A 13,780-nucleotide genomic window follows, 5' to 3' on the forward strand; every position below is an offset into this window, starting at 1 on the left:
TGAATTATTGGTGATTGAAATGGTGGCCGTAAAATTGTGTAATTTTCAAATAAATTACGTATCACATAAATAATTATTTAAATAAGTATACAGTAAAATTGGAATTTCCTCCAGATAATATTCATTAAATTTTGATATTTTCTTATATGTAATATATTTTTTTTTCTAATTTTTCTCCGTGGAATTTTTTTTTACACCGGTAATTTAACACCGCTTACACCGGTGTTATTCCATTTTAACAACGTTCTTTTTACAGTGTATAAATTTAAAAACAACAAATGAATTATTATAATTATTATTATTATTAAGAAAATAACTAAGTTAAAAATCAAAAAGTATATAAAATAAACTAGATAAACTCAAGATTAATAAAAATGAAAGGGTGAGAGAATAAGGTGGAACTCGGAGTGTATCACTTTAGGGCATTATTTTTGGTGTTAACTATATATTGCACAGTACCCAACATTCGGCGCCTCGTTTCGTACCACAAGTACTGAGCCCGCGGAAGCCGTTAATATTCATATATTCTAACGAAGACTACGAGTGCAGTTAGGTCGTGGCGATGGCGACGGCTACGACTTTACCACAACCACGACAACGACGACCGTGATTATTGTTCCGAAACAACGCGCTCGTCCTTCCACTTAGATTTTTTTTATCTTCCCTCAGGCTATTGTCCCTTTTCTTCGAGTCTCACCTCTATTCTTTACGGTTTACTTCCTATATCACCCCACACAATCACAATATTATATACGGAATCCTCCCATATAAAAAAATGTTTATAGAAATATATGTTTACAGACATCTATATATCTATATATAAATATATAAGGTGGTAGTTGTGGAGTATGAAATATCAAGCTAGTTATATTCAATTGGCTTTTGTTACACAATGTGATGTCGGAATCATCAATATATATGATATTGCTTTGGGATCAGCAGAAAAGAAAACGTTTGAATGATGCAGAAAAAAATATATATAAAGACGATATAAAGATGGTCCAGCTTATCAAAATCACAAAGCTCAATCGTCCAAATGGCCTGTGATGTCTTTTGAGCTTATCATTGCGTATAATAGAATCTTTTATTATTGTTTTTCTCCTTCCTTTTTATTTTTTTCTTCCTCGTTTTAATCAACGGACTACTGTCACTTGTTATTATTTATGTAACTTCTGCGCAATAAATATTGCGGTTATATAATAATAGTGTATGTGTTCAAGAGAAAAATTTGAAATAAACATTACATAGATAAATATTAAGACGGCTAAGATATTTATGAGAAAAAAAATCTTACGACGTTTACACAAGACTTAGCGTCAATAAAATGCACCGAAAGAAAGATAAACTGAGAGATAAGACCGTTGATTTAAGACGGGAATATTTGGACGCTGAGTCCAGCGACGAGCACCATGACCAATATGAAAGTAATATTTTTTTATTTATTCAAGTATATTTATATATATATATATATTAAAACTTTCTTAAAATAGGATAAAATACCCATCTGCCAATCCCATGTTAATATCCAACCCTCCATATACTTTATTAATAATTTGATTCTGACAGACAATTGTCTACTTTTTTATTGATTTGATGGATTTACTATTACACTGTAAAAAATTAGTGAAGTGAACGTGGAGTAAATCCGGGATGAATGCGGAGTGAATGAGTGTTTATTTATTTAATCCCCTCAGAGTGAAATTCACTTCTAAAAAGAGTTAATTTTTAAATCAAAACTCCGAATCAGAGTGAATGCGGATTTAAATAAAATCTTGATAATTCCGGAATCACTCCGTTGAAAAAATAAACCCCGAATTTACCCCGTACCCTTGTATGAAAAAAAATATTGACAACGGGGCTCGTCTTGGCACAATACTGGGCTACCCAGGCTCGGCCTCCAAAGGTTGGTCCGAGATCCGTTCAAGTTCGAGTGACGAGCCGCGGTTCACCAGTCTTGGGCCTAGATTCAGCCAATACTCGAGTGACAAGCCCTGGTTTACTAGTCTAAATATCAAATGGTACCTAAAAACTTCTGACTTCTGTGAATAGCGTAACAGCCTAGTGGATAAGACACTTGCCTAGCAGCCATGAAGGACCAGGTTCGAGACCCAGCAAATGCAAAAAAAATTAGTTTTATCGATCTACCTAAATTCTCTGTGTACAAATTTATTTCCATTTGTTACCATCACGCACATGTCTACTAATATTTATTTTATTTTTTAAATTTGACTTATTGTTTTTTTTTTATATATTTTATCAATAATTGTACGCATAAAAATGAAATCTAATTATTCCAGAATTACTGAAAAATCAAATTTTGAGTTTTCGCAACATACTTTCAAAATAAATTTAAGGGTCAAGTTTTAAGGGGACTGGGGATTAGTTAATTTACTCTATAGATAATAAAAATTTAGTATTTAATTGAAAATTACTATTTAGTATGAAAATAGTGATTAAATTGTTGTATGAATAAATAAATAAATAAAAAAGTAGTTTCGCATATAAATACATAAAATATATTCCCAGCGGTTTGAGAGAATTTCCGATTGTTATTAACGCGCATTTAGATACATACACAACAGACAACTCCATACGATAGGACGATTCGGCATCAAGGTAACTCTCCGGGTGTAATAATGCAGTGGCCGGTGAACCGCTCGCAGTAGTTATACTAGAGTACACAAGCGCATTCACTGACAATTAATGCGAGTTTCCCGGGAGATTCCAAGCCGCCGGTTGACACGCCCCGCGATGTGCAAGAGAGTTACACTATTTATACCCACAGCATTCATGTTAATTCTCGGATTACTTCCACATAAAATATATATAACTACTTAATTAACTTTAAATTTAAATTACACTTGATAATCTCGACAATTATAATTAAATATTTACAAGCTCAAGTTATTTTCTTATTTTTAATTCCTCTGTTAGTTCCATAAGTTTTTATTTCAAATCTCATATATTTTATCTTTAATATTAAAATAAAAATTCAGTCTTAATTTATTTTTTCATTTATTTTTAATGCACAAAAGTTTCTCTTCAATTCTAATTAACAAAACTTTTTCAATCGCTAGGCGATAAGGAAACAGAAAGAGCGAAGGAAACGTCACTGAGAACGACTTACGACCACGAGGAACTTAAAAAACTGGTAAGAAAAATTCATCTTATTCATTGGTAATGTTAAGCGTAAAAGAAAAAAAGAAATTAAAATAATAAAAGTAAAGAATTTTTTATCTGCAAGTTTATCGGACTGAAAATTATGATTAAAAGTTTATAATAATTTTTATACTTTTTTCTATAGATTGGTTTTGTTAAAAATATGACAGCACTATCAAAACTCAAGGATAATGATTGGAATGAAACTATTTTTGAAAATATAAAAGAATTTTTAACGAACAAAAAAATAAAAGTTTTGATAATTTATTTTAATGAAAAAAATACTTTGACAAGTGATTTTTATTTTCCGACATATCCAGTAGGTGAACTAACGTATTTTATACGAAAAAGAAATGAAAAATTTTGTGTCAAAAATTTTCACAACGAAATATTGTTCGGCACGACTAATAATACTAACGTTGAAGCGACGCTGTCTGCAATAACAAATGATCTACTTGCGCCAATTTTTCTAAATATTTATTCATGGAGTGACAGTATCCTTTTAATTAAACATAATCTATGATAGGAAATGATTAAACACAGTTAGAAATTTTGTGTTAAATTCAACACAAATCGTCTGTTGCAAACGGTCTACACAAATTTTTGTGATAATTCAACACATTGCTTTAGTAGATTATTTTTTTTTTTTTTTTAGATTTTTCTGTCATTTTCATGGTACGACGATATTTATATATTTTATAATTTGTCAAGGACACTAAAGAAAAATATTAAATAGAATATTGACGATAAATAACATGAATTTATTACATAAATTATTTAATTTTCTCTTTACATTAAAAATGAAGCAGCAAAAAATATCGGTTTTGTTTATTCCGATGGTTCATTGGCCCGCGAAATTTAAATTAAAAATAATTTGGAGTTTAAATTCTGTCAGCTGCCTGTATGAAGCAAAAATTTGATCGACAGTCATAAATCGCGGTTAGGCCGATTCCGGTTCTTTGTACACAGTTAGAAATTTTGTGTTAAATTCAACACAAATCATCTGTTGCAAACGGTCTACACAAATTTTTGTGTTAATTCAACACATAGCGTTTGTGTTGATCTGTAACACAAATTTTATGTTAAATAAAATTGAACACATAAAATCTGTTATTTTTACAGAAAATTTGTGTACATTTAACAGAACATTTGTGTAAATTTAAGACATATTTCGTGTTAAAATCAACTAATAAACATAAGCACATAACCTAACCAACTCAAGTATACTGATCTACCCTTAGTAGAACTTATGTCAATTTAGCGAACAATTGAACCGGGTCAAAAAGATATGAAAGTTATCTAAATTTGATTGTAAATAAATTATAATCCAAATTTCCCTGCAGACAATGCTGCTACAATGCTTTGCTTGGTAATAGTAATGAAGAATCGCGCGGAAACGTTTAGTCAAACAACACAAATTTTGTGTTAATTTTCGAATAGCACAAGAAATGTGTTACATTCTAGATTTTCCAATCATTTAACATAAGAAATCTGTTAAAGTAAAATAACACAAACGGTTTGTGTTGAATTAACAGATCTCTATGTTAAAAATCAACACAAAAAATTTAACCAAATAATTTTTTAACACAAATACACAAAATTTCTAATTGTGCAGAGTTCTAGAAACGTTTATCCATCACGGTAATTATAAATGAGAAGATTGAGTTGAATATCAATATTACCACAGGTGTGGTATATCTGGGAATGTAAATTAAGGAATGTAAAGTTGCGAAATGATATGATGTAGAGACGTGTAGTAGACAAACGAATGAGTAAACCCTCTGATCTACCACAGCTTTAATGAGACTGTGATTACTATTTCCCAGACTATAATGTTACATTTTGGGTGATAGTAGCCACTAGTAATTTGCCATTAATTGAAACCCAAGAGCTCTTGATTAGCGAGCTTACTATGACCGGTGAATAATTTACTTTAATCATACTCCATTAGTTTGCATTACATTGAGATATTTTTTTCTTCTTTACATCAAAGTACTGTTAGTTGAGTAAATATGTAATTGATATAATGATAAATTTTGAGTAAACTCCGCTTATATGAAGCCTAGAGCAATGCTTAACTTTCTGTTAAAGTTTTTTTACTGATTCACTGACATCAAATCGTATTTACAGTTGGTGTATTACTCTAAAAGAGTGTAATGAACATGATATTATAAGAAAAGCATGCTAATAAACTGACATGGGGCTAATTAAACTCGATAAACTTTGATAGTCATGTCAAAAGTTTAATTTAATTTAGATTTTTGGTGATGGCCGCTGGTCTGTACGTTCTTATATTCTTGTAAACACAATAACTCTTGAAAGAATCAATTAATCGACTCTATTATTTTTGCATCAGCTTTAGATTTTTATAGAAAATAACTCTATTGAATATCTCTATTCAAATCCTTCTCGTTAAATTATAATAAATAAATTAAAAATACGATTGATAGTTGTCACGAAGTCGGCTAATATTTTTGTCTCCTTGTCTATCTTGCTAGATTTTTTCTCACTGTCTACTCTCTCTAAAAAGTACTAGCAGCAAATCGGCGAGGCAGTAGTAAAAACTGTCGACTTATAAAAACATGGTGACCATTGTTAGAAAAATGGCGATTTAATTTAAAAAATTTAACGTGACATATATCACAGTTATAACGATTCAGTCATCGATTTTTAGATTTATAAAATATCAATCAATAACGAATTTTCGGATTCCAATATCTAAATTGATTATCTATATACTTTAACATCAAATAAATAGTATATTGCATAGTTAGGATACTAAGATAGTCTTTATGTCGTGAAGGCATCGTTTTCAGCACGATTCGTAGGGGTACATACACGGGCCGAAGGCCTACTATGCACAATATTTTATTCGACAATTGCCTGATTTACGCGATTAATGACAATCTGCGAAGCGAAGTCTGTGGCTGTTTAGCGACACGGTGCACCCACAAAATTACAACAAACCATCGGCTTTAAAATTCAGAATTCATATTTAATTGATTTAAAATTCACTCGGATGTTTTAGCTATTAATTTCAATATTTATTAACAAAATAAATACAACACAACCACGCGGTATAACCCACTCCCCATATGATGAATTGAAGTAACCATATTTAGTGTACTAGCCGTTCAACATGGATTTTGACAAAAAACTTTAAGTCGTTCAACGAGTTCTTACGATGTTTAATAGATAGAGCTCAGTTAAAACTCTTCAGACGCGTGGTGAAATGTCATTTCAACACTTACTTTTCACAACGCCGGTGGAAGTCGAGGACATATATTTTGATTTTACTCAACTTCTTTGCACCGGTCGATAAACAGCTGTTTAGGGTTCGCAACGCAGACGTCATAAAGCGCACAAATCAGGCCTGCGTTGAATAAAAAATATTATTTATTTCTTTCGGTCAATAAATTAAGAATGTGATTTAAAGAATTGTCTGATGCGTAACAAACTTTTATTATTACATAAGTGTTTGAGCTATGCACTTTTAGATTTCAAAAGTTTTTATTTAAAATATCAAAGAGTGATTTAAACTGCGAAAACAACAGGACTAACTATTGATATCAAATATTATTGAAAAGAAAACAAAAGTAATAAAAAAATACTTGGAATATTAAGTTTTAAAAAAGATTTTTATGATTTAAGATAAAGTTTTGTAATTTATTCCTTAACTGTTCGACAACATGCGTAAAAGCAAACTTTTGTATGAACTTGTACGAGTTTCTTAGCAGTCTCACTGAGTTGAGATATAAAAAATTGGGTTTAACTGTAATTTATGTACCGATTGAAACAAATAATCTAACAGTGACAGAAGCATGCAGCAATAAAGATCTTATAAAACGCTTGGAGAAACTTATTTTTTTATGGACTAAACAAATAAGACTCGGACTGTCAGACGCCGAAAGCCAAATGATAGATAAAAAATTTCCATGCATTATTGATGAACATAAATTATGGATCACACGATGTTAGTTTCATTTTATTATTATTTTAAATTGAATTTTATACCTTTACCGTCCGACATTTAACTATAGACGTAGATATAGAGTGTAATATCCTGGGTCACGATCCTCATCCTTGTGAATTTGGGTTAACGCCTGTAGTTTCGCCTAAAGGCACTTCAGAAGGGATAAACGAGACTACGAAATCACCACAGGGATTTAAATTGTCCACCTGGGGATATGCATCCGGTCATAAGCACTGGGAGAATCTCAACTAACACTAACGCCATCAGTATTAACAATTTATCAACCTTATCATTTTCACTTTGTTTTATTTTTTATTTCATCCCAGCATTTGATTATAATTTTTTAATTGTCTCATTAAAAATATTTTTTAATTACCGGTAATTAAACCGGAGGCCTCCATAATATGTCACAGTCGACAAATAACGAGGAAAAGTTATCGCTAAAATGATTTTTTTTTTTTTTTATGTCAACTTTGATATTTTATTGCTTTAGTTATCTCTGCCCAGTAATAAATCAAATGCGCGCATCAATATTTTTATTTTAAATAAAATGAATTATTATATTTTCCCTTTGATCAAAAATCAAAGAGACTAAAATTAAAAATTTAAAATGTCATTTACATGTTTATTTGTTAACAGGGAATAATTTCCGTGGATTAAATCATCAAATTAAAAGTTCTGCAGTGCAGCACATATTGGATATATTGACGGAAGCTAAATCCAATCAATTGCAACAGTTTATGCTACTGAATAACGAAATTGAAGAACGTACCGAAGAAGCAAAAACAAATATAGAGTATTTAGAGCTATTAAAAGATCCGTGTATTGAATTAAACGAAATAACGGAGCCTGAATTTTTATCGGAGCACTTGCCAAAAATTTTACATATCTTCCGTTACATCTGGCTGCACTCGCCGTTCTACAGCACACAACAAAGAGCTTATCATCTCATTAAGCTAATAAACAACCAGATTATCACAATAAACCGCGGGTTCATTAACCTTGAAGATGTTTTCGAGGATGGGAAGACGCGAGAAACGATAAAAATACTGAAAAAGTGCATTGAGGCTTGTAAAAGTTACAAGAATCTCTACTTGAAGGCAATTTTTATCATAAATCTATTACCTCTGTTCAGTCTTATCCTGATATAAGCAGAATCTCTCTTTAAAATCATGATGCGGGTATCAACAAAGCGCCCGCAGTCTCATACTATAAAGCTATCAAGAATTGTCCCTTGATCTTTCAAAGAGCTTTTTTCATTCAACCATCAAAAGAGATCATAAACTGCTTCTTCACTTTATTTTCTTTCATTTTTATCCCCTATATTTTATTCCGTTCCCCTTTTTCGTTTATACCCCCTAATAACCTATTAATTTTATTCAAATTTTTATGTATTTATATAGTTTGCTAAAGCTCACAATGATTTAACATCAAACGCTTGGGATTTAGATGACAAAGAAGTTCTACATTACATCGATATCTTTATTGAGAGATGCAGAAATTTTATCGAAATTTTACACGCCATGATCGACTTTGCTCAGTAATTTTAATTTAATAATTAATAATACTTTTTAATAGTACACTGTAAAAAAAGCGGTGTTAAAATGGACTTACACCGATGTAACGGTGCTACTTAGCAGCTTTATCCGACCTGTGTTAAAACGGTGTCCATGCATGAGTGTGAATGTAGCAGACATGAGAAAAATTTTAAATAAATAAATTAATTAATTAAAATAATGAAATTTAAAAAAATGCGCGTATGGATTTTTCATTTGTCTAAATACGCATTTTTTAATTTTTACTTTAATTACATTTTATTCATTTATTCATTCACACTCATTGTATATGCGGAGTAAATTCATTCATGGGTATAAGGGTGTGAGTACAAATGATACGCGAAAAATAAAACTATGTTTTTTTTTCCATCCCGGGAAAAAATGATTTTGCCTAATCATATATGATCATGCATAATTGTCTATATATGATCAGATCCAAAAATTGGCCAGGTCTGATCATACATAACTTGATCTGTTTATACATGATCATATATGATTATATATAATCATGCATGAACGAATATAGTCATTTGTAGAATCTCATTTAGAATATCTGTAAATTATTAATTAAGTAGTTTAATTAGGATTTATTGTCTTCATCAATATCAATGTCGGTTAAAATTAAATAAAAAAAAAAAAAAAAAATTATTAACCATCGACAATTATTTTACTACGAGGTCACCCATCCAATTAATGTCCAACGCCGATGCTGCTTAACTTTGGTTATCGATGGTTTGTAGTCTGATCCTCTAGTCTGTTATACACTTACAATTAAGAAACGTTTATGGCATTACTTAACTCAAATAATCAAATTGATACTTTATACTTTTAAATTACTGCCGAAACCTTTGAACATTTTTTAAGTATTGGGGATTTAAGTTTGATTGATAGTTGACAGAATAAAAATTTAATAACATTGATATTAAAAAATTGTCATATTATTTAATGTATATATATATATATATATATATATATATATATATATATATATATATATATATATATATTTAAATATTTATAGGTTTCATATCAATGAAATCTGATCAGATTTAATCATAGACATATATAACTACATATAGGTTTATATCAGTCACGTCTGATCAGATCTAATTATATATAGGCCTATATCTAATTATATATGGGTTTGTATCAATCATGTCTGATCAGATCTAATCATGTATAGACTTATATATGATCATATATGGGGTTATAACAGCTAGGTATAATTATATCTAATTATATATAGACTTATAGATGATCAGATCTGATCATATATAGACTCATATATGGTTATATATGGAGTTATAACAGCCAGGTATGATTATATCTAATTATATATAGACTCATATATGATCAGACCTGATCATATATAGACTTGTACATGATTATATATGGGACATAACAGCCAGGTATGATCAGATCTAACTATATATAGACTTATATATAAATAGATCTGATCATATATAGACTTATGTATGATTATATATGGGGTCATAACAGCCAGGTATGATCATATCTAATTATACATAAACTTATATATAATCAGATCTGATCAGATCTAATTATATATAGACTTATATATAATCAGATCTGATTATATATAGACTTATATATGGGCTTATAACAGCCAGGTATGATCAGATCTAATTATGTATGGGGTCATATATAATTATATATAATTATATATGATCCCATATATAATCATGCATGATTATATATAACTTCATATATGATTATATATAATCATATATGATCATATATATGAACATATATAATCATATATGATTAGGCAAAATCATTTTTTCCCGGGATCGCTTAACACCGGAAAAATTATAACACCGCTACCTCTACATTTTCGGGGTTGAATTTAACACCGATAACCTTAGCACCGCACGGGAAGAATTATCCGATAAATTTTATTTGTCAGTTGTGAGTAAAACTGGGCCAGGATGAATAATTACTCTTCTGTTTCTAGATAGTGTTCAATAATGGAGTAAAAAAATTTAATTTCATTTAATTTTCAAGTAAAGAGGAGTAAAAAATAAAACAATAGGTCTAGTTTTCATCTTTTCCGTATTTATTTTGTTTTTGGCCCACACTGAAAGAAATAATCGATAGCAGCTACCAATTGGCAATCGGTAGCCTCTACTGATTATTTTTCGGTAACAGCTACCGATTACCAATCGGTAGCTGGTACCGGTTTCAATCGGTGACGGCTACCAAAATAATCGGTAGCTGTTACCGATTATTTCGGTAGCAGTTACCGATTGGAATCGAGTGTGTGTACGTAACTGATACCAAAAAAATCGGTAATAGCTACCGAATTAATCGGTTACGGCTACCGATTATTTTTTTCAGTGCAGGTTTATCCTAAATTATAGTCTAAATTTTATTAAAAAATTTTCACCGTACGGGATAACGTGGACTTACACCACTTTTTTTACAGTGTCCATCTAATAAAAAAATCAATTTTGCATAACTTTGAACACTTATATCTGACTAGTTATAGTTATTATAAATGACTTATCCAATAGTCTGTCTAGACGGTTACCTATTTGCAATTTAATTAAAAATTCAATGACATATCTCAGAAATGTTTCTAAATCAAGACGAAATTTACATACGCTTAATTAAACATAAAGTATATCTTGTTGAATTGAATATTTATTTAGTAAAGTATCTTTAGGTGATTCAAACACGAACGCGTTAGTTTGTTTATTGATAGCTTCATTAGTAAATCTTGAAGGTCCTATGGTATCTTACAAAGTTATTAAGTTTTTCAAGTCATTGAAGTATAACAGGTTTCTAAAGCCAACAAATCTTGTTCTAAAGACATCGACAATATTTATGTCAAACTTAAGTTTTTAAAATACTTCAAACTTTTCATTACTCACACAAACAAAAGAAGCTTTAGAACTAAGAAAAAAAAATAACAATGATTTAAAGATCAAAAGCTTTACATAAAAATAAACATATGAATAATATTTCTTTGTAATAACAAGATTAGATGAAGAAGCCAAGAGAATTGAGCCAATTTTCAGTGGAACAAATAGCAAAGAATATGAAAGAGTATGTATCAAAATAGAGAAGAGATTTTTAGTGTATTTACAAACACTAAGACTTAAAGCTCACAAGATATTAGACGTTCAAGAGCCCACCTGGTACGACGACATGTTCGCATTCCAGAACGAGATGAAGGACTTGGAGATAACAATTGAGAACCTCGTGAACGTTGTGTTCAAAGACATGAATAATGTACAGGAAGGTATTAGCAATCTCTATGGATTTAAAATTTACATGAATAGAAAGAGTTTGAAGACTCTCTTCGATTCAATAACAACAAAAGTGAGGATAACAATAGTCTTATTGAATTTATCAATACAAAATTTATCAATAATCACTATTATTACTATGAACTTAATTTTGTCGAAGATATGGCTGCTGTTTGCCAACGATATTCAAGTAATAAAACAAGAAATATTGGAGGAACGTAATGAGTGTCCGTCAAATACTCCATATTTTTCTGGTAGAGCATTAAATCTAAAGCTGAAAAGCAAACGATTAGAAGTGACTAGACAACAACTCACCGAGGCAAAATGGCCTGGACAGTGTGGAATTAGTGAGAAAGTTTACCATCAGCAGGAGATGTTGGTTGGTTCCATCAGTGAAACGATCGTCAGGCTCTATCACAAGTGGATGGATGACATCGGTGATAATCCAAAGAGCCGGCTCGATCGATACTTGATGCGACGTAGCGACGATAAGCCGGGACTGCTCGAGTCCAACCTCGATCCAAACCTTGTGAATTTATGCCGCGAGGCGAACTATTGGCAGTACCTAGGCTTCCAAATTCCCATCTACGTACAGATGATCTATGATAAGTGGGACACGCTACAGTTCGTTTCTGAGAGTGTGCTTATGCTTGTCCGTGCATACAATAGGATACTTGATGGTATAATACCCCATTGTCTTTTGTTTTGTACTATAGCTTTTTTTTTTACAATGTAATTTTTGATTTCGTGCCTCTTTAAAGCTCTTTCGCCTGAAGAACAGCTATTTTTTAGACGTCACATAAAAGACCTCGATGATAAAATTCACCCGGGATTAACTAAGCTAACTTGGAACTCTGATTCTATTGATGTTTATGTAAAAAAATGCTGCGATATCGCAACTGATGTATTTTCAAAAATTTATATTCTTTTTTTTTTTCCCACCTCAAACTTATTTGTACCCATGGAAAAAAAAAGTTATTTTTTTCGTACACGGTAGGAATATTTTGCGGACATCACTATGCCAGTATGGGCGTGAACGCCATACTGTATGGTATCGAAGATTTTCATAGGTTATAAAATTGTATGCATAGATGATTCGACCATTGCGGGAATAATAACATTGGCAATAGTTGTCGCGGACGCCGCAATGTTAGTATGGCCGTCAGGCCCATACTCCGTTGCCGTATCCACAATGCTTCTCGCCGATAAACCTAGTCTAACGACATCTATATAGTTTTGGTGGTAATACAATAGTATACATTGATTGACACAACAGAAATTAAGACGGGAAGAACTAGTAGCATTGTGCCCTCGGCATTGTTGTACGGGTCTCAGGGCCATGCTGTTTCGCCGTGACTGCTATGCATACGTGTGAGCAATACAATAGCTCCCGTACTATACAGTATAGTAAATAACGCCATACTTCTGGAACTCGTGATAATACTGTCTTGAAATATTTCACATACTATTTTAGTATCTGTCTTGAGACCATACCAGCATGATGTTGAACGCCATGCATTTCTTACCGTGTAGCCTGTTAATAATTTTAAATAAAAAATGAGTTTGGCGTGTGGAATTTTTATTTTATTTAATTCCCAAGTTACTAATAACCTTTTTAAAATAATTTGTCTTATAGTTTCAAGATTTCCTATATACGTACAAAAATTCAAATTTAAAAATACTGAAAATTTATGAGGAAATTTGTGATACGTCAATAATAAAAATACAACCAAACTACAGTTATGAGTTATCAGAATTTAAAAGAGAATTTAAAATCACGAGGTAACATATTTTTTATCTTTTAAATCTGAACAGGACAA

General features: G+C 31.0%; 2 protein-coding genes across 2 annotated transcripts in view; one reads left to right on the top strand and one right to left on the bottom strand.

Annotated features, from left to right (window-relative positions):
- The window catches only part of LOC130677794 (uncharacterized), a 211,547-nt gene that overhangs the window by 166,718 nt on the left and 31,049 nt on the right, over positions 1-13,780 (bottom strand). The gene's annotated exons all lie outside the window — the stretch shown is intronic.
- LOC130677001 (dynein axonemal heavy chain 2) overlaps positions 1,304-13,780 on the top strand; it is a 43,930-nt gene continuing 31,453 nt past the window's right edge. Inside the window, exons 1-10 of the mRNA XM_057483518.1 lie at positions 1,304-1,424; positions 3,078-3,151; positions 3,305-3,653; positions 4,503-4,528; positions 6,811-7,132; positions 7,772-8,266; positions 8,546-8,672; positions 11,691-12,667; positions 12,722-12,864; positions 13,597-13,742. Coding sequence (XP_057339501.1) covers positions 1,325-1,424; positions 3,078-3,151; positions 3,305-3,653; positions 4,503-4,528; positions 6,811-7,132; positions 7,772-8,266; positions 8,546-8,672; positions 11,691-12,667; positions 12,722-12,864; positions 13,597-13,742 — 2,759 coding nt within the window. The 5' untranslated portion in view covers positions 1,304-1,324. The remainder of the gene's footprint in view (positions 1,425-3,077; positions 3,152-3,304; positions 3,654-4,502; positions 4,529-6,810; positions 7,133-7,771; positions 8,267-8,545; positions 8,673-11,690; positions 12,668-12,721; positions 12,865-13,596; positions 13,743-13,780) is intronic.

The sequence above is a fragment of the Microplitis mediator genome, chromosome 11, assembly GCF_029852145.1.
Source record: "Microplitis mediator isolate UGA2020A chromosome 11, iyMicMedi2.1, whole genome shotgun sequence".
Lineage (NCBI taxonomy): Eukaryota > Metazoa > Arthropoda > Insecta > Hymenoptera > Braconidae > Microplitis > Microplitis mediator.